The 21,688-nt window shown below is 41.1% G+C and overlaps 1 protein-coding gene across 2 annotated transcripts in view; it reads left to right on the plus strand.

Moving 5' to 3' along the window:
• Window positions 1–21,055, plus strand: part of mutyh (mutY DNA glycosylase) — a 45,754-nt gene extending 24,699 nt beyond the window's left edge. For both annotated transcript variants that reach the window (XM_073062947.1, XM_073062948.1), the window contains 8 exons: window positions 963–1,060; window positions 7,317–7,461; window positions 9,446–9,533; window positions 10,062–10,253; window positions 12,405–12,550; window positions 12,930–13,097; window positions 16,023–16,061; window positions 17,451–21,055. In XM_073062947.1, coding sequence (XP_072919048.1) covers window positions 963–1,060; window positions 7,317–7,461; window positions 9,446–9,533; window positions 10,062–10,253; window positions 12,405–12,550; window positions 12,930–13,097; window positions 16,023–16,061; window positions 17,451–17,582 — 1,008 coding nt within the window. In that variant the 3' untranslated portion in view covers window positions 17,583–21,055. The remainder of the gene's footprint in view (window positions 1–962; window positions 1,061–7,316; window positions 7,462–9,445; window positions 9,534–10,061; window positions 10,254–12,404; window positions 12,551–12,929; window positions 13,098–16,022; window positions 16,062–17,450) is intronic.
• Window positions 21,056–21,688: the final 633 nt, after the last annotated feature.

Raw genomic sequence — 21,688 nt, forward strand, 5'->3', positions numbered from 1 at the left:
TGGCATATTCCGAATTCTGAGATGGAGCAATATTTTGCCATGAACTCATTAGAAGTAACCAATCCCATTTTCAATAACTAGCCCTCCCAAAGCACCAAACATCCTATTTATGGAAAAACAGAACATACGTTTGGGGGACTGGAAAGATGTACTTGCTTGCTGCTGTGAGGCTACTGACATTTTTTGCTGAGTGAGAATGGGGTATGTATGTGAGCCATCCACTGAGCCATGGCAGTCAGGGGCCGGTTCGAGCTGAGTAGAGCTGAGTGCGTTGAGTAGATTTGCTTGCTCACTCATTGTGTCAGTGGCTGCCAGCTGCTCTTTCCAAGCCTGGTTGCTCTCCTGTCACAATTGTTTCATGATTTCCCCCCCACCCCCCATAGCCAGCGTTTGTTCATTTCCAATTTACAGAGAGTTCGGTTTTTGAATGGTTCTCAGGATTGGAACCCTGTTGTAATCTGGGCACAGTGTGTTGATTATGTAAAGCATTGTAGAACGTTGTGTTGATTCACACAGTATGAGAAGACAATAACCATTAAACTGTTTAGTTGTTTTATTTCCCCTAAGGGCCTCAAAATTAAAGTTGAGTATGAAACTAGAGACGGTAGAGGAAAGAAAAGAAATGAGGGTAACATTTTAGTTGGAATAATTGTTGTTTCATAGGTGCTTATTTGCTATGCTTCTAATGATTTTTTTTTCAAAGGTAAGGCCAAGAGAATAATTGTCCAGAATTTTTTTTAAGTTCTTCTCAACTGGGCGAAAGTTTAAGGTTATCTAAATATAAGAACAATGTGCACAAGAAGACCTTGAAAATGCTTGAGAAGAAACTTTATATTTTGAAGTCGCATTTTAAAGAATAGAAAACCCAGTGTTAATGATTCCAAATGGTTATATATTATGTATTCTTTTAATAGATTGAAATATAATTGTTTTAACCATGACTAGCTCTTTGCTCCTTATAGGTAACTGGTGTGGTTGATGGGAATGTAACACGAGTTCTGTGCCGTATGAGAGCAGTTGGGGCAGACTGCACCAGCCCGTCAGTGATTGAATCCCTTTGGTAAGAAGTGCACTTTTCTTTCAGCTATTCACGTAGCATACTAAGGGGGTTAAAGGGCCAAAGTCTTAAAAATTGGATTTATTTACATACATTTAGTTATGCACAGATTATGCGTAAAAGTTATTTTACTTGTGCTAAATTGCAGTAGCGATCATTTTGGGGTAAAATCATGCCCATCAGAAAACTGACCGGGACAGTTAGCATGATGAATAAGTTGTTTCAGCGTGGATCATATTTACTCCATTGCTGGCATTAAAAGGATCTTTTGAGAGGCAAGCTATAATGTTTGTTGATCTGTTACTGAAAATCTAGAAGTAGATCACACAGTGAAATAAAGGAATAATGATGTCTTGGACTCGGCCTTGAATTTTCAACAGACAGGTATTGGAATCTATATCACTGGTGCCTCCATCGGTGTTCATTATCTGTTTATAGAACTCACTGCTAAACTTTGTGCTGTAGCTTTTTTGTTCAACCTGTTCTTGGGTCCTTCAGTCCTGTAGCATGGATCTTGACGTGGCATGGTAGGTTATTTCTTCAGCAGTTTGAACGGGGCACAACCACGCAAGCACGCGGAGGTCGGCCAGTGAGAACAGCAGGAAGAGTTTAAAAGCGAGCAGAGTTTAAAAGGTGACGGTTATTTCTTCAGCAGTTTGAACGGGGCATGACTGCAGAAGTGCGTGGATGTCAGCCAGTGAGAACAGCAGGAAGAGTTTAAAAGGATGACAGATTTACAGAGCGGGCGACAGAGTAGTAAGAGACAGAATAGGAAGGCTTTGGCGAAAAGGGGTCGAGGCCAGGTAAGTTATCTGTTTAAAATAAAGACAGAAAGTATGTGTGTGAGGCTGGTTTTCTGTGCTTGGTGTCAGATGTGGGAGGTCCTGGAGACGCCTGGTCTCCACGATGACCACATCTGCACCAGGTGCATCGAGCTGTAGCTCCTTGGAGACCGCGTTAGGGAACTGGAGATGCAGCTCGATGACCTTTGTCTGGTCAGGAAGAGTGAGGAGGTGATTGAGAGAAGCTATAGGCAGTTAGTCACCCCGGGATCAGAGGAGTGGGTAACAGTCAGGGTAACAGTCAACAGTCCTTAACAATAAGTATTCCTGCTTGAGTACTGTTGGGGGGGTGGGGAACGGCTTACCTGGGGGAAGCAACAGTGGTCGCACCTCTGTCACAGAGTCTGACCCTGTGAAAGGATAGGGAAAGGAAGAGGATGGCAGCAGTGATAGGGGACTCTATGGTTAGGAGCTCATATAGGCGATTCTGTGGACACAGGACACAGGACCAGTGGATGGTAGTTTGCCTCCCAGATGTTTCAGATCGCGTCCAAGATATCCTGCAGTGGGAGGGAGAACAGTGAGAGGTCATGATACATATTGGTACCAATAGCATAAGTAGGAAAAGGGAGGAGATCCTGACAACAGACTACAGGGAGTTAGGAAAAAAGTTGAGAAGCAGGACCTCAAAGGTAGTAATCTTGGGATTACTGCCTGTGCTATGTGACAGTGAGTATAGGAATAGAATGAGGTGGAGGATAAATGTGTGGCTGAGGGATTAGAGCAGGGGGCAGGGATTCAGATTTCTGGATCTTAGGGACCTCTTCTGGAGTAGGTGTGACCTGTACAAAAAGGACGGGTTGCACTTGAATTCCAGGGAGACCAATATCCTGGTGGGGAGGTTTGTTAAGGCTATTGGGGAGAGTTTAAACTAGAATTGCTGGGGGGAGGGAACCGAACTGAAGAGATTGGGGAAGAGGAGGTTGGCTCACAAATAGAGAAAGCTCATAGACAGTGCGAGAGGGAGGATAGGCAGGTGATAGAGAAGGGACGCTCTCAGACTGATGGTTTGAGATGTGTCTATTTTAATGTGAGGAGTATTATGAATAAAGCAGATGAGCTTAGAGCGTGGATCATCACTTGGAGCTACGATGTTGTGGCCATTACAGAGACTTGGATGGTGCAGGGGCAGGAATGGCTACTTCAAGTGCCAAGCTTTAGATGTTTCAGAAAGGACAGGGAGGCAGACAAAAGAGGTGGGGGCGTGGCACTGTTGATCGGAGATAGTGTCACGGCTGTAGAAAAGGAGGAAGTCATGGAGGGGTTGTCTATGGAGTCTCTGGGTGGAACTTAGGAATAGAAAGGGGTCAATAACTGTACTGAGATTTTTATAGACCACCCAATAGTAACAGGGATGTTGAGAAGCAGATAGGGAGACGGATTCTGCAGAAGTGTAATAATAACAGGGTGGTTGTGGTGGGAGATTTTAATTTCCCAAATATTGATTGGCATCTTCTTAGAGGTTTAGATGGGGTGGAGTTTGTTAGGTGTGTTCAGGAAGGTTTCTTGACACAATATGTAGATAACCCTACAAGAGGAGAGGCTGTACTTGATCTGGTATTGGGAAATGAACCTGGTCAGGTGTCAGATCTCTCAGTTGGAGAGCATTCTGGAGATAGTGATCACAATTCTATTTCCTTTACCATAGCATTGGAGAGGGATAGGAACAAGTTAGGGAAATGTTTAATTGGAGTAAGGGGAAATATGAGGTTATCAGACAGGAACTTGGAAGTATAAATTGGAAACATATGTTCTCAGGGAAACATATGGAAGAAATGTGGCAAATGTTCAGGGGATATTTGAGTGGGGTTCTGTGTAGGTACGTTCCAATGAGACATGGAAAGGATGGTAGGGTACTTGATCTGTGGTGCACAAAGGCTGTTGTAAATCTAGTCAAGGAGAAAAGAGCTTACAAAAGGTTCAAAAAACTAGGTAATGATAGGAATCTAGAAGATTATAAGGCTAGCAGGAAGGAGCTTAAGAATGAAATTAGGAGAGCCAGAAGGTGCCATGAGAAGGCCTTGGCAGACATGATTAAGGAAAACCCCAAGGCATACTACAAATATGTGAAAAGCAAGAGGATAAGACATGAGGGAATAGGACCAATCAAGTGCGACAGTTGAAAAGTGTGTATGGAACCGGAGGAAATAGCAGAGGTACTTAATGAATACTTTGCTTCAGTATTCACTATGGAAAAGGATCTTGGCGATTGTAGGGATGATTTGCAGTGGACTGAAAAGCTTGAGCATGTAGATATTAAGGAAGAGGATGTGCTGGAGCTTTTGGAAAGCATCAAGTTGGATAAGTCACCAGGACCGGACATGATGTGCCCCAGGCTACTGTGGGAAGCGAGGGAGCAGATTGCTGACCCTCTGGCAATGATCTTTACATCACCAATGAGGACGGGTGAGGTTCCGGAGGATTGGAGGGTTGCCGATGTTGTTTCCTTATTCAAGGAAGGAAGTAGGGATAGCCCAGGAAATTATAGGCCAGTGAGTCTTTCTTCAGTGGTTGGTAAGTTGATGGAGAAGATCTTGAGAGGCAGGATTTATGAACGTTTGAAGAAGCATAATATGATTAGGAATAATCAGCATGGATTTGTCAAAGGCAGGTCGTGCCTTACGAGTCTGATTGAATTTCTTGAGGATGTGACTAAACACATTGATGAAGGTAGAGCAGTAGATGTAGTGTTTATGGATTGTAGCAAGGCATTTGATAAGGTATCCCATGCAAGGCTTATTGAGAAAGGTATCCAAGGGGACATTGCTTTGTAGATCCAGAACTGGCTTGCCCACAGAAGGCAAAGAGTGGTTGTAAACAGGTCATATTCTGCTTGGAGGCCAGTGACCAGCGGTGTGCCTCAGGGATCTGTTCTGGGTCCCCCTACTCTTTGTGATTTTATAAATGACCCGGATGAGGATGGTTGGTGAATTTGTTGATGACACAAACGTTGGGGCATTGTGGTTAGTGTGGAGGGCTGTCAGGGGTTACAACGGGACATTGATAGGATGCAAAACTGGGCTGAGAAGTGGCAGATGGAGCTCAACCCAGATAAGTGTGAGGTAGTTCATTTTGATAGGTCAAATATGATGGTAGAATATAGCATTAATGATAAGATTCTTGGCATTGTGGAGGATCAGAGGGATTTTGGGGTTTGAGTCCATAGAACACTCAAAGCTGCTACACAGGTTGACTCTGTGGTTAAGAGGGCATACGGTGCATTAGCCTTCATCAATCGTGGGATTGAGTTAGCGAGCCGAGAGGTAATGTTACAGCTGTATAGGACCGTGGTCAGACCCCACTTGGAGTATAGTGCTCAGTTCTGGTTGCCTTACTACAGGAAGGATGTGGAAACCATAGAAAGGGTGCAGAGGAGATTTACAAGGATGTTGCCTGGATTGGGGAGCATGCCTTATGAGAATAGGTTGAGTGAACTTGGCCTTTTCTCCTTGGAGTGACAGAATATGGGAGGTGACCTGATAGAGGTGTACAAGATAATGAGAGGCATTGTTCATGTGGATAGTCAGAGGCTTTTCCCCAGCGTTGAAATGGCTAGCACGAGAGAGTAGTGAGTGCGTGGAATGGGGTACCGGCGGCGGTGGTGGAGGCGGAAATGATAGGGTCTTTTAAGAGGCTCCTGTATGGCTACATTAGAAAAATAGAGGGCTATGGGTAAAGCCTAGGTAGTCCTAAGGTAGGGATATGTTCAGCACAGCTTTGTGGGCTGAAGGGCCTGTATTGTGCTGTAGGTTTTCTGTGTTTCTATGTAATGCTTCTCAGCGCCAGTGACCCGGGTTTAATTCTCGCTGCTGTCTGTAGGGAGTTTATACATTTGTCCCGTGTGAGTTTACTTTGGCTGCTCCTGTTCCAGAGATGTTTAGTTTACTTGGTTAATTGGTCACCTGGGTGTATTTGGGTGGCACGTGCTTGTGGGGCTGAGGGGCCTGTTACCGTGCTGCATCTCTAAATCAAAAATTGATGGCGGCAGGTATTAAGATGGGTGTGGAGCCTGGATAACGGAGATTCTGGCGAGGGCACGTGTCCATCCGTGTCATTTGTTCCATCTGGTACTCTGGTGTGCCATCTGTACATCTGTGAAACCTGAGATGCATTTAAATTTTTTTTTAAATTACTTTGCTCTAAAACTTTTGCCCTAAAACTTCCTCTAAGACTTAAAAGCAACCAGTGTTCCCGTTCTTGGGTGAAGGCTGAGTTTCCATATTATCTATGATTGTCATGAAATTTGGGTAGACTCTGGTAATGCAGCAGTGAAATATTTATAACAGTGGTAAATCTTAGTAATTCTCAATTCTCCATGCATAAACCAGTCAGTAGTTGCTCAGCCTGGGTTCTGCAAAGGGTATTCAGAATGCATCCCTGTTCCAGTTTTAATCCAAGCTTGCATTCTGGAAGAAGGTGGGTGTCACAGCCTTAATATCAAGAAAGCATCTGGTTGATTGCATCATGGGTAAAATATTAATTGGGATTAGAAGAAAAAAACCCAAAGCTGCTGGAGCCTAACTCATCACAATGGCTGTTGTTGCTAGAGGTCAGTTGCAGAATTTCTTTAGGGTCAACTGTTTGCAGTTATTTTCTCAACTGACTTCCCTTGAAAAGTGTCAGAATAAACTAAATTGGTTCATGAGTTTAACGGAACCAATTACGCATTTTGTATGTTTCAAATCAACTTAAGCTTGTCCTCTAGAAAGGTATTTGTTCCATTGGGCCCAAGCTGCCTCCTGTAGGAATTATCTACAGGTGTCCCCCGCTTTATGAATATTCGCTTTACACCACTTCGCTTTTACAAAAGACCTACATTAGTAACCTGTTTTCACATTACAAAGAGGATTTTCGCTTTTATGAAAATTTTTCCCATATAAGTTAATGGTTCTTCGCTTTACGCCATTTCGGCTTAAGAAAGGTTTCATAGGAACGCTCTACCTTTGTAAAGGGGGGGGGGGGGCACCTGTATTAGTCTCAGTGTTCCTCCTTTTATTTCTGCAGTTTATTCTATCTCACACATGCCCATCAACTCCCTTTTGATTCTCCTTGCCACTAAGCTCCATTAAGGAGAAATTTTCAGGAGCCAGTTTATCTCCCTGTGCATCTTTGGAACCCCAGTGCCAGGGGAATCCTGCACAGAGAGTGGGCTCTGCACAGACGGTGCCTGGAGCACTGAGCACTGAAGCAGCAGCGGCAACTGTAGTGCTGTTATATCACTTAGTTTGGAACCTGGTGGAAAAACACCTCTGCCAGTAATTCAAACTAAGATTGTACAAGTTTTAGGTGTTTGGAAAAATATTTAACTGTATTTGAAAAATTAGCCACTACGTAAAAGATTGTATCACAGTAGAGAAGGCACTATATATATATATATATATCTGAAATGCGTTCATCTTGGTATTGTTGCATTATAGGATATTGGCTAATACCTTGGTGGATTTGGTTAGACCAGGAGACTTTAACCAGGCTATGATGGAGCTGGGAGCGACTGTCTGCACTCCGAAAGCTCCCCTTTGTGCAGAGTGCCCTGTTCAGACCTACTGTAGAGCTTACCAACGGGTAAGTTTTGAGTACATGATAAAGATGGTTGGTTTGACAGTGGTAGATAAGCTGCATGTGAAGAACTATTATATATAATCAGCTGGTTGTCAACTGTAGGCACTTGTAAGCATGTGTTAATATCAACTCAATACAGCTGAAGAATCTCTGCATAATTTAAATGTTGATGCTGCCACCATATCCTTCAACCAGTTTCTCATCCAGCATTACGCAGCCCAATCTCACAGAGTTTCTTCATCTAAACTGCAGCTGTCTTTTATCTCTATCAGGCCTGATATTTCCTTCTGGATCAGCCTGTGCTTTCTAATATTCCCACATTCTGAAATAATTCCTCCCAATGCCATATGCAACCTTCAAAACCTGCCAAATCTCACAGCAGACCCAGCTTCCTATTCTTGATACAACTTGCCTTCTTGATATGTTGATGATGCATCCATCTTCCACTTTATTTTGGGTACTAAAAACTGCAAATGATACAATTATCCAAGTGGCTAAGCTAAGTGTTAATAGTTTTTCAGTCTGATGTGTTGTGTAGATGAATTGCTGAGAGTGGGATTCAGTACTTGTACAGTTGACGGACATTGGAGTTTACCTCTACAAAGTGGCAACCCTGAATTAAAATTATTTCCCCCTGTGGATAAAATTAAAATGGCCTGGGAGCAGGATTTAAATATCTCCTTATCCGAGGAGAGCTGGGACTCAGTTCTCAAATCGGTTAACGCAACCTCTCTTTGTGCTCGCCATTGTCTCTTACAGTTTAAGATTGTTCATAGAGCCCATATGTCTAAATCTAAACTATCTCGATTCTACCCTGGCATTAGTCCGCTCTGTGATAAATGCAAGAGGGGCGTGGCCTCTCTCATCCATATGTACTAGCTCTGTCCTAGCTTGGAGAAATTCTGGAAAGATGTCTTCACTACACTATCGGGTATTCTGAATCAGCACCTAGAACCTAACCCCTTAATTGCTCTGTTCGGTTTTTGGGGCGAGACAGATTTATGTCTGGGTCCGACCAAATGCCGAATACTATCCTTTGCCTCTCTCCTGGCGAGACGCTTGATCCTCCTTAGATGGAGAGATGTGGCCCCGCCCACTCATGCGCAATGGCTTAACGACATTATGGCCTGCTTGGACCTCGAAAAAATTCATTATTCAGTTCTCAATTCAGATTTAAAGTTCCATAAGATCTGGGGGCCTTTTATCGAGTACTTTCATAACCTTCCTCTTGACTAGGGTTTTTTTTTTCTTTTCAGTCCCTTGCTTTCAGCTCCCTTTTTTTTCTGGTAGTAGGCATTATTATCCTCTGTTGCTAAGTGTATTTACAGTCTGGGAGTTTGACTGTCCGGACTTATACTCTCTATATTCTGTGGTGGCTGGTCTGGAATTGTGTTTTTTTTTCTTGTGTTATGGGGTTTGGGGAGGACACTAAGCTCACTTGTCTTTAATTTAGGTGCTTTTTTGTTAAATTCTCTTCCTGTGTAGCATATTGTTATTGTATGCTTAACCTTGCTCTGTATTAATGCTCCTCATTGGGATTTGGGGTTTTTAATTTTGTAAAATGTTTTGAAAAACTAATTTAAAAAAATTTAAAAAAAAAAATTATTTCTGGACAAAAAAGTTGAAAATCTGTCCATTTCATAGCTTTGGCCAGCAGATTTGCGCAGGTTAGTGATTCATGTGAAAACAAAGTTTTAAAACTCTAAGCTGCTTAAAATCCTCAGGGAAACTTGTTTTCTAAAAATGTACAAGGAGGTAGGCAGGGAGAGATGGAAAATAACTAATAGTGAATAGGTAATGCCATGGACTGCTGCAATGTAGTTACCACTAGGTTGTAGTTTCCTGCATTACAATGGCAACCAAAGTTCAGAAGTAGTAAAATAGTTGTAAATTGCTGAAAATGTCCTAAATCTGAGAAAGTTGGTCAGTAAAGGGAAGTTGAGGGTGCATTAAGTCTCTTTATCATTGGCATATGTGCCCTTTTCAGGTTATAAAAGAACAGGAAATGGTCTCAAAGAAACTGCCAGGTATCACTGTTTCAAAGATCTCCTCCACCCCAGACATTGAAGAGTGTGGTAAGAATTCTCAGTAATTATCCAGAAATGATGTATAGTTTATTAGATTGACAATGCATTGGGGATTGTGGGAGATGAGGTTATTGCATTTCATAAATATTTTATCACCTCCACAAATATTGTAGACATAAGAAGTGTTTGTTTTGTCCTCTGATTGAAATTTCAAATATTCTTTTTCTCCACTTACTGAGAGGAAAATCCTGTGGGTTCTTGTTTTATTCAGACAGAGATCAAAAATGCAACAGTTGGAGAATTGTAAAGAAATTATCTTTGCAGATCCTTCCACGTTGATCTGTGGGGGTGAAGCATTGGCACACAACCTTCACAACTCTGGGAGCAAGGATGGCATGAATTGTTTGAATTAAACACTTTCTGAAGCAGCTTTCTGTTGCTTGGTCCAAGCCCTGACAATGTGGTTGACTTTGACCCACCCTCCCACCCCCAGTCCTACAAGTTTGTGTCAGAGGACAATAGTGCTTTTGTGAATATCAGATAAAGTAAGATGAGCATTTCTGCCTAACGTTACAGGTGGTGGAGGAAACTGCCCTCTATGTTTGCCTGACAAAGAACCCTGGGATAGCGATCTTGGAGTTATGAATTATCCAAGGAAACCTACAAAAAAGCCTCCACGAATAGAACGCACACTGACCTGTGTGGTGACACGGAAGAGGGATAATGAAGATGCAGAAGAGTATTTCCTTGTTCAGAGACCCAGCACTGGTATCTATTGTCAACTGAAAATTATTCAGCAAGATGAGGACTGGGAAAGGAGGAGAGAGAAATTGTTTGTCTAGTAATTCAACCGCAGTCAGTTACATAAAATGTTCTATATGTTAGTGTGTTTATACTGGTACACTGCTTCTAAAATACAGTTCCAGCGGGACTATTATTTAAAGCTGTTGTCTGGTGTTGCATTTCAAAGCAATAATACTTTTCCACCTCTCCTGAGCATTCTAACAATCGTATAAAAGACAGAAATTGCTTATGCACCCTGTTTCTGGGATCAATGCCCTTTCTAGTTGTGGGAAAATATTTGAGAGTCTGTTGGAGCTCCAAAAGAAATCACCAATGTTGCAATGTAGCTAGATGAACACAAGTAAATGTTTAGCAAAAAGTATAGCTCTTCAGATAAAACTTTCTAGAATAGGAAACTTACATTTATTATAAAACAGCAAATTTGTGGCTTCACTCCGAGTTAATGATAAGATTTCAGGGTACTTGGAGGTGCAAGATAAAATAGGTCGAAGTCAGCATGGTATTCTGAAGGGGGAGTCTTGCCCAACAAATATGCTGGAATTCTTTGAAGAAACAACAGGCAGGACAGATAAAGAAGAGTTAGTTTTTGTTGTTTACTTGGATTTTCAGAAGGTCTTTGACAAGGTACCGTACATGAGGCTGCTAAATAACAGCCTGTGGTATTACAGGAAATACTAGCGTGCACAGATGATTGACTGTCTCACATAAGGCCAAGAGCGGGAATAAAGGAGGCCTTTTCTGGTTGGCTGCTAGTGAGTAGTGGTGTTCTGCAGGGGTCAGTGTTGGGTGTGCTACAATGCTAATGATCTGGATGACAGAATTGGTAGTTTTGTGGCCAAGATTGTGGACAATACAGAGGTGGGTGGAGGGGCAGGTAGCAGGAAGAAGTTGGGCAGATTAGGAGAATGGGCAAAGAAGTAACAGATGGAATGCAGTGAGGAGAGTGTGTTCTCATGTACTATGGTAAAAGGAGTAAAGATATACAGGTGTGCGCCGCTTAACATCTGATTGCATATACGTACGTAGTCTCGATCAGAGAATGTGACGTAGCAGACATAACCAATCTCGTGTATTGCGCATCCCTTGAGTGTAGTAGCGTTATCTCTCTGTTTAATTTTCTTTTGAAAATATTACCGTAAAGTGCATCATGGCTTCCAAGCGCAGCAAAACCACTCCTAGTGATAGCAGCAAGAGGCAAAGTATATAATATGGTGTTCGCACAACGTCCAATTTCACAGAATGTATTGTGGACGTTAAGCGACGCATACCTGTATACTGGGGAGCAAGTTGAGAAGCTGGAGGAGCAAAGGGACTCGGGAGTCCTAAAAGTTAACTTGCGGGTTGAGTCAGTAGCAAGGAAGGCAAATACAATGCTAGTATTCATTTTGAGAGGATTAGAATATAAAAGCAAGGATGTAATGCTGAAACATTTTAAGTCATTGTTTAAACTATGTTTGGTGTATTGTGTACAGTTTTGGGCCCTATTTATAAAAAAGGTCTAGAAGAGGTTTACGACAATGATCCCAGGAATGAAGGGGTTGTTGTGGACCTGTAGTTGCTGGAGTTTAAAAGAGTGAGGGGGGGAATCTCATTGAAACTTACCAAATATTGAAGGGCTTAGAAAGAGTGGATGTGGAGAGGATGTTTCCATTAGTGAGGGGGAGTCTTGGATCAGAGGACACAGCCTCAGAATAGAAGGGCATTCCTTTAGAACAGAGGTGAGGAGGAATTTCTTTAGCTAGGTGGTGGTGCATCTGTAGAATTCATTGCCACAGGTGGCTCTGGAGGTCAAGTCATTGGATATATTTATAAGCAGAGATTGATAGGTTCTTGATTAATAAGGGCGTCAGTGGTTACAGGGAGAAGGCAGGAGAATGGGGTTGAGAGAGGAAACTAATCAACCACGATGGATTGGAGAGCAGACTCGATGGGCTGAATGGCTTAATTCTGCTCCTATGACTTATTGTCTTAAATGAGTCATTGAAATTTTACAAGGTGTTGGTGTATTATATTTTCCAGAATAACTATAACCGAGTTTTCCTTTTCTTTGCCATTTTCAAGAAACTGGTGATTTGGATACATTCATTCAGTGTCTTGTAACCTTTTGATTGTCAGGACTCTTGGCTGGAATGTGGGACTTCCCTAGTGTTTTATTGGACGCTGAAGTGAAAGAAAAAAAGCAGAAGCAAATGATTTCTGACCGGCTCACAGAATTAACAAGAAATCTAGTTGCGAGTACAGATGTACAATACATTGGGGAGGTGAGCTGTTTAATGTGATTGAATTGTGTAAGGACAACACGGTAGCACATTGGTAGTGTAATGCTATTACAGCACCAGCAACCCAGGTTCTATTCTGCCACTGTATGTTCTACCTGTGACTGCGTGGGCTTCGTCGGATGCTCTTGTTTCCTCCCACATTCCAACGGCGTACAGTTTGGTAGGACACATGGGTGTAATTGGGCGGCACAGACTCATTGGGCCTGAAGGATCTATAACTGTGCTTTATCTTTAAATACTGTGCTTTATCTTTAAATAAAGTTGAGTAGAAGTATAGCACCATTGCATTAACTGCGTTCTAGTAATATGAAATAGCCAATGTTCACTCTTTTAAATCAGGATTTTCTCTTTTTTTATATAGGTAGTACATATCTTTTCTCATATTCATCAAACCTATCTTGTGTACAGTAATTTATTTAATGACACGACTGGAGATACTGTGAAGCAAGAGGACCTGGAGCAACCTTCTTGCCGTTGGGTTACTGAGGCAGAATTTTTTCAATCAGCTGTTCCTACTTCCATGAAGAAGGTGAATATTCTGTCACTAAACTGAAGCAAGAGGTACTGGGTTTTATGGTGTTGAACAGTATTAGACTCCAGGCTAATGACTTGAGCAGCTAATTTCAAATTGAGTGACATTAGTCTTCACCATCATGATACAATACTTGTGTCAAATTAACTGCTTGGTTTAAATATATTGTTCTTTGAAAGAGTTGTTACAGATTCCATGAAGTTAAAGCTTCCTTTTGCATTATAGAATCAGTGGAAGGGTGATTATTGAGACCATGCAAGGTGGGAAGGAGAGAAAATTAATCTCGTCAGTATATGTATTGAATGTGGGGACAAACAAGGCTGTGTGGTCTTTCTTAATTTGTGCTCAGAATTGTTTTAAGTTTTGTTATTAAGATTGTGACTTTGAGCTGTTAATTTTCAATAACTGTGTGCGCAACCTCTTGGAACAAATAAAGTTCTTCATGGTATTTTTAATTTGTTAGGTGTGTCCAGGAAGGTTTTCTTGACACAATATGTAAATAGGTCAAATGGAGAAGAGACCATATTGAATCTGGTGTTTGGCAATGAATTTGTTGGTGAGCATTTTGGAGAGAGTGACTGTAATTTCCTGACCTTTACCATCACCTTGGGCAGGGATTAGAACAGACAGTATTGGAAAGTATTTAATTGGAGGAGGGCAAATTATGATGCTATTAGGCTGGAACTTGAGAGCTTAAATTGGGAATGAATGTACCAAGGCAAATGCACAACATAAACGTGGAAGTTGTTTAGGGAGCACGTGTGGGGTTCTGGATAGGTTTGTCACATTGAGACAGGGAAAGAATGGTAGGATGAAGGAAGCATGGTAGACAGAAGATGTAGGACATCTAGTCAAGAGGAAGAAAGAAGCTTACTTAACATTTAGGAAGGAAGGATCAGAAAGGGCTTGAGAGAGTTACAAGGTAGCCAGGAAGGAACTTAAGAATGGATTTAGGAGAGCTAGAAGGACACATGAGAAGACTTTGGTGAGTAGGATTAGGAAAAATCCCAAGGCGTTCTACATGTACAGGAAGAACAGAAAGGAACCAAGTGCCTGGAGAAGAGGAGATGGGGAAATCCTTAATGAATACTTTGCTTCAGGATTCACCAATGAGAGGAACTTTGACAGATGTGAGTTCAGTGTTGAACAGGCTGATACCCTAGAACAGAGAGAGCATGTGCTGGAACCTCTGAAAAACATTCGGTTAGATATGTCCCCAGATTACTGTGGGAAGTGTGGGAAGAGATTGTTGTACCTTTGGCGATTATCTTTGCATACTCACTGGTCACAGGAGTAGTACCAGAAAATTACAGGGGCAGGTCGTGCTCCTTCTGGGACACCTGCTCTCTGTGATTTTTTTTAATGACCAGGATGAGGAAATGGAAGAGTCAGTTTGCAAATGGCATAAAAATTGGTGATATTTTGCATCATGTGGGAGGTTGTTGTAGGTTAAAATGAGACATTGATAGAATGCAGAGATGGCTGAGAAGTGGCAGATGGAGTTTATTTGAAAAAAAAAGTGAAGTAATGCACTTTGGAAGGTTGAACTTGAAAACAGGGTTAATGGCAACATTCTTAACAGTGTGAAGGAAGAGAACGTTCTTTGGTGTCACATCCATCGATTCATCAAAGTTGCAGCGCAAGTTGGGTGCTTAAGAATGCTTGTGCTGTGTTGGCCATTATTCAGGAAATTAAGGTCAAGATCCATGAGGTAATGTAGCTCTATAAAAATCTGGTTTGATTACACTTGGAGTATTGGATTCCATTTTGGTTGCCTCATTAGAGGAAGGATGTGGAAGCTTTAGAGAGGGTGCAAAGGAGATTCACCAGAATGCTGCCTGAATTAGAGAGCATATCTTATGAATATATATGAGGTTGAGCAAGTTAGGGCTTTTCTCTTTGGAGCAAAGGAGGGTGAGAGGTGACTTGACAGAGGTGTACAAGATGATAAGAGGCACAGAGAGAGTGGATCACCAGTGTCTTTTTCCCAGGACAGAAATGGCTAATATGAGGGCATGTAGCTTTAAGGTGTTTGGAGGAAAATATGGCTGGGATGTCAAAGGTAGGTGTTTTACAGAGAGTGATGAGTGTGTGGAATGGTGTAATACAGGCATGTACATTGGGACACTTAAGAGACTTAGACATATGGGACATTTTTCTATGTGGGAGGGAAGGGTCGAATTAATCTTGGAGTAGGTTAAAGGGTCAGAACAACATAGTGGACTGAATGGCCTGTACTGTGCTATACTTTTCTATGTTTTACAGTACTACGCAAAAGTCTTGGGCACATATATATACATAGCTAGGGTGCGTAAGACTTTTTTCAATGTACTGTAGTTATTGTTTGTATTGCACTGTACTGCTGCCACAAAAAAAAAGATGACATGTGAATGATGATAAACCTGATTCTGCTATGGGTCTCTAGGGAATGGGAAGCACCAGAGAGACATTCTGTAATGATCAGTAAACCAATTGCTTGGAATCAGATGACTTTGCTTGGTGTGCCTGCATCTCTGGCACTCCTCCTTTGTCACCTGCCCCATACCCCTCGCCATCCCCAATATCTTTGCTCCAGCCAGATTTACAAACTCACTCTCCACCCCACGTAGACAAATACAGAGCTGTGCAAAAGACTTGGGCACTCTAGTTATCTATGTGCTTAAGATTTTTGCACAGTAATGTATATCTGAGAGGATGGACTGGAGGCCCATTGTTAGCTCTCCTGAATGGTATAAGAGCGGGGTCCAATTTTTACTCAGTATATTGGCATAACTGAGGGGAGAAGTGAGCTATTTGTACAATTATAGCCTTGGCCCAGCACAGTGGAGCATTAACACAATGTATTTCTTGTCATGAAATGATTTACATTTTTGCATTAGAACTTGGAATTCACTGTATTAACTCTCTTCAAAATACTTACAGGTCTTTCGTTTGTTTAAACACTCAAGTGTGATGGAGAAGGTAGGTGATGCAATTTATTTTGGCATTTGCTCGCTACTCTTTTGACACAAGTTCAGACAGGCAGATTCACCTGTCCATCATGGTTCATTATTTAAATTAGTTGCTATGGCTTCAAAAGGTTTTATTCTGATTGTCTGGGTTTATCATACAATAATCTGAATTATCCAATTCAGGAATATTTGTAGTTCACTGTCAGGTTTGTGGCACAGTATGTAACCTGGAGAGAAGGAAAATTATTCTGGTCTGAAGCTTCTGTGTGGATATTGAATGAATACTGGATTTGACGTCTATTTAGCCAAATGTCCAACTGTTCCTGGTAGACTTATACACACATAATGGCCACTCAGCTTGTCATCAGCAGCTGATTTAGCTAAGAGAGCAAAAAAGGATGAGCTACTGGAGGAGGCGAGTGGCTGAGGCAGCACCTGCTGAGGAAATAGACAGCTAACATTTTTGGTTGAGACTGTATGTCTGGACGGACAGGGGGTGATGAAAGGAGGAGTAGGGTGGGGAAGAGCTGGGAAGTGATCAGTGGATCCAGGTGAGGAGGGATTGACAGGCAAATAGAATCAGGTGTGGACATAGCAGTAAAGGCCAGGAGGTGATAGGTGGAGCAGTAAAGGGAAGCATTTTATAAAATCTGATTAGAAAGGAAGGTGACGAGGAACTAAACAAGGTATGGTGGGAAGTTGGTAACAGTGTGGGTTGGGGTCCCAGTCATGAAAGGAGGGGAGGAGTGGGTAGGTAAAAGGCAGGTGGTGTAGGTGGGGAAGGAGAAAAGCAGTGGGCAAGGGGCTTAGTGGATTGGATGTTTAGAAAGAAGGGTGTGTGGGAAAACTGGGGTAGATCGAAAGGAGAGAGAAGTGGACAGAAGGGGAGTGGGTTACCTGAAGTTAAAGAATTCAGTGTTTGGCCATTGGGTTGTAGACTTCTGTGGCAAAATATGAGACACTGTTATTCCGGTTTGCACTTGGCCTCAGCCTGGCAGTGGAGGAGGTGGTAGACAGACAGGTCAGTGTAGGAATGGGATGAGAAATTAAAATGAGCTCCAGATGGCCTTTGCTATTAGTTCCGCACCTGACTCCATCTATCAACCAACTGCTCCTCACCTGGATCTACCTGTCACTGGCCAGCTCTACCCCCCCGCCCCCCAACTCTTTAAACTAGCTATCACCCTATGCTCTTCCTCTTCCTTTCCAGCTGAGAGCACTTGGCCCCAAATGTCAGCTGACCACTTCCCTCTACAGTTCTGCCAGACCAGCTGAGCTTCTTCAGCAGTTTTTTTTGCTCTAGATTCCAGCACATGCAGTCTTTTGTATCTCCATCTAATTTAGAATGTCCACCTCCAGTCAAAGGTGATGTACAACTTGCACCTTAATCTCTCTGCAGGGTGACAAGTGTGGCACGGAAAAACTTGGAAAGGAACAAAATGGAAGGAAACACAGAGCACCAAAAGACTTGAGTGGACGACAGCTCTCAATGGACAGTTTTTTACGTCCTGCTCCGATTAAGCCATTGTAGTTGGCTTAATGTCAGATAATCATTCACCTTTCATTTTTTGACATCTACAGACAATTCAGATCAAGGCCAAATATTTGTTTCATCTCTAAGGATTTGGTTATGTTAAAGTCAATGTTTTGATCATATACCTTCACTGCCATTTAAAGTTCGTAACTAATTTATGCCCATTGGAGTACATTTTCTCATGGAGAACAATTGCCAAAGTTTTACATAATTTCTGTAGTTTTTTATAAATTGTTTTAATTTTATACTGCATTTCCAAAAGATCTTTTAACAGAAATTCTTAGAGGTAAGAATTAGTGTAATCATTGATCATGTTTCAGACAACTTAATAACTTAATTCTTCATTAATATATAACCTACAGACACTGTTTCACTCATGCTGTTGACTTTTGTACTGATATTTTCCATTTGTCTCAGCCTAAAGGTAGTTAAGTGTGTATAAGATCACCAGGCGATTTGAACAAGGCACCGTGCAGAAATGTTACACCATGTCCCCTTCTACAATCTGAGTAGAACTGTTAGTAAGAATTGTCAAATAAAGACCATATCCTTCCCACTCACTTTGTAGGAAGGCAGGCTTAATCACAGGCTGAATTATTTCCATCCAAATCTAATATACAGTAACTTGTGATCAACTGATGACTGTCTCCTGAGAAAATGGCCAGGCTCTTGCAGTAAGTCACCTTCTACCCTGTCCGCTTTTGGATACTGGATAACTTGGTAAAAAGAAATAAAAATAGTTATCCAAATCTGGCAATATATTTCAAGACAGTATTCATTTACCGTAGCTTATAATTTTACTTTTATGTTTCGATCAAACAGAAAATGTATTTTCATAGAGGCTCGTTAATAAATTTTATTTTTTGTGAATCCAATAAATCTATAGTGTCAATGGGAGCTCCTACCATCATATGTTGTGCTATTAGGGCAAGATAAAAGTAATGTTCAGAGAATTTTTATACTAATATTGATTTTGGAGATTTCTGCTCTATATAAAAGCCTGTGTAACCTCAAGTGCATATGTAGACTGCAATTTGTAATTGGTTGTACTGTGTAGTGCCATCTTGCTTTAATTATTGCTTCTCATAAGATGTCAATCATTGTTTCTGAGAGAAATTAAGTACCATTACTTGAGTGTGGAACATCGTTTTACCTGATGACAAACATTTTGTATCTTTTTAATGATCAGCAGTTTTCTAAATAAATGCTCTGAAGTAGATTTTTAAAGTTTGCAGTCTGAAATCTATTAATTGTCGGGCAGGATACACAGTAGGAAACAAGAAAGAAAGTGGATTTTATATTTAAATAATACCTCATCACCATCTTAAAATTCATAGTTTTGAGAAAGGAGGAGTCAAACTATTCGATGTCTTTTAGTAGTGCTACTTTAGTGGTTCTTTTGGGATTTGAACCAAGTTCCAGTTTACTCTTCAAATAATAGAGCATAGAATAGTACAAGATAGGACCTGGCCTTTCTGCCCACAAAGTCTGTGCCAAACATAATGAAACCAATCTAAGAAATTACAGCAGGAGTAGGCTCATTAGATGCTTTGAAGTTGCCTTGCTACTCCGTGAGACCCTGTGTACCAAGACCACTTGCTTGTCTAGCCACCATGTTCCCTTTTATCATCTGTTTTGTGTTCAAGAAGGCATACGGTGTATTGGCCTTCATCAACTGTGGGACTGAGTTCCAGAGCCAAGAGGTAATGTTACAGCTATATAGGACCCTGGTCAGACCCCACTTTAAGTACTGCTCAATTCTGGTCGCCTCACTACAGGAAGGACATGGAAACCATAGAAAATAGGAGATTTACAAGGATGTTGCCTGGAATGGGGAGCATGCCTTATGAAAACAGGTTGAGTGAACTCGGCCTTTTCTCCTTGGAGTGACGGAGGTTGAGAGGTGACCTGATAAAGGTGTATAAGATAATGAGAGGCATTGATCGTGTGGATAGTCAGAGGCTTTTCTCCAGGGCTGAAATGGCTAGCATGGGAGGGCATAGTTTTAAGGTGCTTGGAAGTAGGTACAGAGGAGATGTCAGGGATAAGTTTTTTATGCAGAGAGTGGTGAGTGTGTGGAATACACTGCCGGCGATGGTAGTGGAGGCGGAAACGATAGGATCTTTTAAGAGACTCCTGGATGGCTAATGGAGTTTAGAAAAATAGAGGGCTATGGGTAAAGCCCAGGCAGTTCTAAGGCAGGGACGTGTTTGGCACAGCTTTGTGGGCCGAAGGACCTGTATAGTGCTATAGGTTTTCTATGTTTCAATCAAGTTCAGTGAAGAGCACTTCATCTTCCAGCTTCCGCAACTGTTTGATTCAGACTCACTTCACTACACTTGTTTATTGTTGTCTCTTCATCCTATATATCACTTCTGTGGACCTTTTATAGATTTTCTTTTTGTTCTACCTTTATTTTCCCCTTTCCATTTTCATCACTAGTTATGATTTGCTGATTTCTAATTTTTCAGTTCTGATAAAAGGTTATTGCCATTAATAATTAACACCCATTCCTTTTTCTCAGGTGCTGCTTGACCTAAAAAATGTTAGTTACTTTCTGTTTTTATTCATATAGCAGCACTCGCGTTAATTTTCCTTTGTACAGAAGTTGGTCTCATGGGAAGCTGTAGGGACTTCGTGCACAGGTTGGAATCGGTTTGCAAAACTCAGATTAGTCAATTGGGTTGTATTAATGTATCGGTAAACTGGAAGAGATCTTGGGTAAGTTTTGCAATACGCAGAGTTCTGTGTGATTTAGTATTTTTCACGGTACAGAGGATGGTAAGAATACTCTGCAAAATATTAAATTCAGTTTCAATACTTTGCAATGCCACCAATGTTTAGTGGGACTGTATTAATTAAATTCTGTTTAGTTTTAAACTGACTGCATTATATATAATCTTTTAAGTATTTGAGGGAAACCAAATCAATTTAAACCAATAAATAAATTATTTTATTTGGGAAAAGTGGGTATTTGTTTCACTGGGCTAAATCAATTATATAGAAAGTGAATAATTGGTTGGAGGCATTTTTGTGTTGAGGGATTTTAATCCATAACTTTATGCCTCAACTTTGATTTGATTCTGACATATTTTCACTGGTTAGGCATTATATTCTGTACTACTTTATCTTGTGTGACTATAATGTTTTAATGAAACTTTGGTGACAGCTTCTTGAGATGCAATTCTCTGCACTTGCACTAGATGGTACTGTTATATAACAATCTTTATGCAACATTTATGGAGAGTTTCCAAGTTATGAAATGTTATGAAAGGATGTGTGTTGTGACCTGGAAACCAGTGAAGTTCACCACATGACTGAAGATGATCTAAGCTGAGAACTCTGCAGATTAACGACTGTGCTGTGGGAGGCATTCTACACAATGATTATTGTGAAATTGTGGTCAACTGTTTTGTTCTTTCCACTTTATTCCATCAAATAAAACAAACACATGACATGTTTCTGAAAAATGTTCTTGGATTCTGACTAAGGTTCGATCGACTTTGATAATGTCCTTTCTCCAATGCTTCGCTGCTCTCCATTGCAAATACACTGCATATTCACTTAGAGGATATTTAGTGTTAGCACTAACCCCATAACAATTCTCTAATTCTTTTAATAATTTTCAAATATCTGTGTTACCTAGTCATTGAACTGTCTGCTGGAGAAGTAGGCCCTTCCATTCTATTTTGTTTGGGCCCTTAACATTTTATATCAATTCGCTCAGCCTGCTTTGTTCCAAGGAGAAACTATTGATCTGTAGGATTGTTACACCCTTGTAAATATATTCTTTACGCAGTCTAACACCGTTCCTGTAAGTTAGTGACCAGAACTGTACACAACAGTTTATCTGTGGTCAATTTATCTTAGAATAACTAACAAACCTAAAATAAAAATCTTATCTTTGTCCCCTGTTCTCCAGTAAATAAGGATTCCCATAGGCTAGCTCCTGTCAGAGATTTGTGGATTTGCATCTTGTCAATCTTGCCATGAAATATGTTTTTTAGTCTTATTTACTTAAACAAAATGTAATTCCTTAAGCTCTTGTGCTATGAATTCTGTTTTCTGCCCTTACTGATATCTTTCTGCAGTCTATTGACTTT

The sequence above is a fragment of the Hemitrygon akajei genome, chromosome 12 (genome assembly GCF_048418815.1).
Source record: "Hemitrygon akajei chromosome 12, sHemAka1.3, whole genome shotgun sequence".
In the NCBI taxonomy this organism is placed as follows: Eukaryota; Metazoa; Chordata; class Chondrichthyes; order Myliobatiformes; family Dasyatidae; genus Hemitrygon; species Hemitrygon akajei.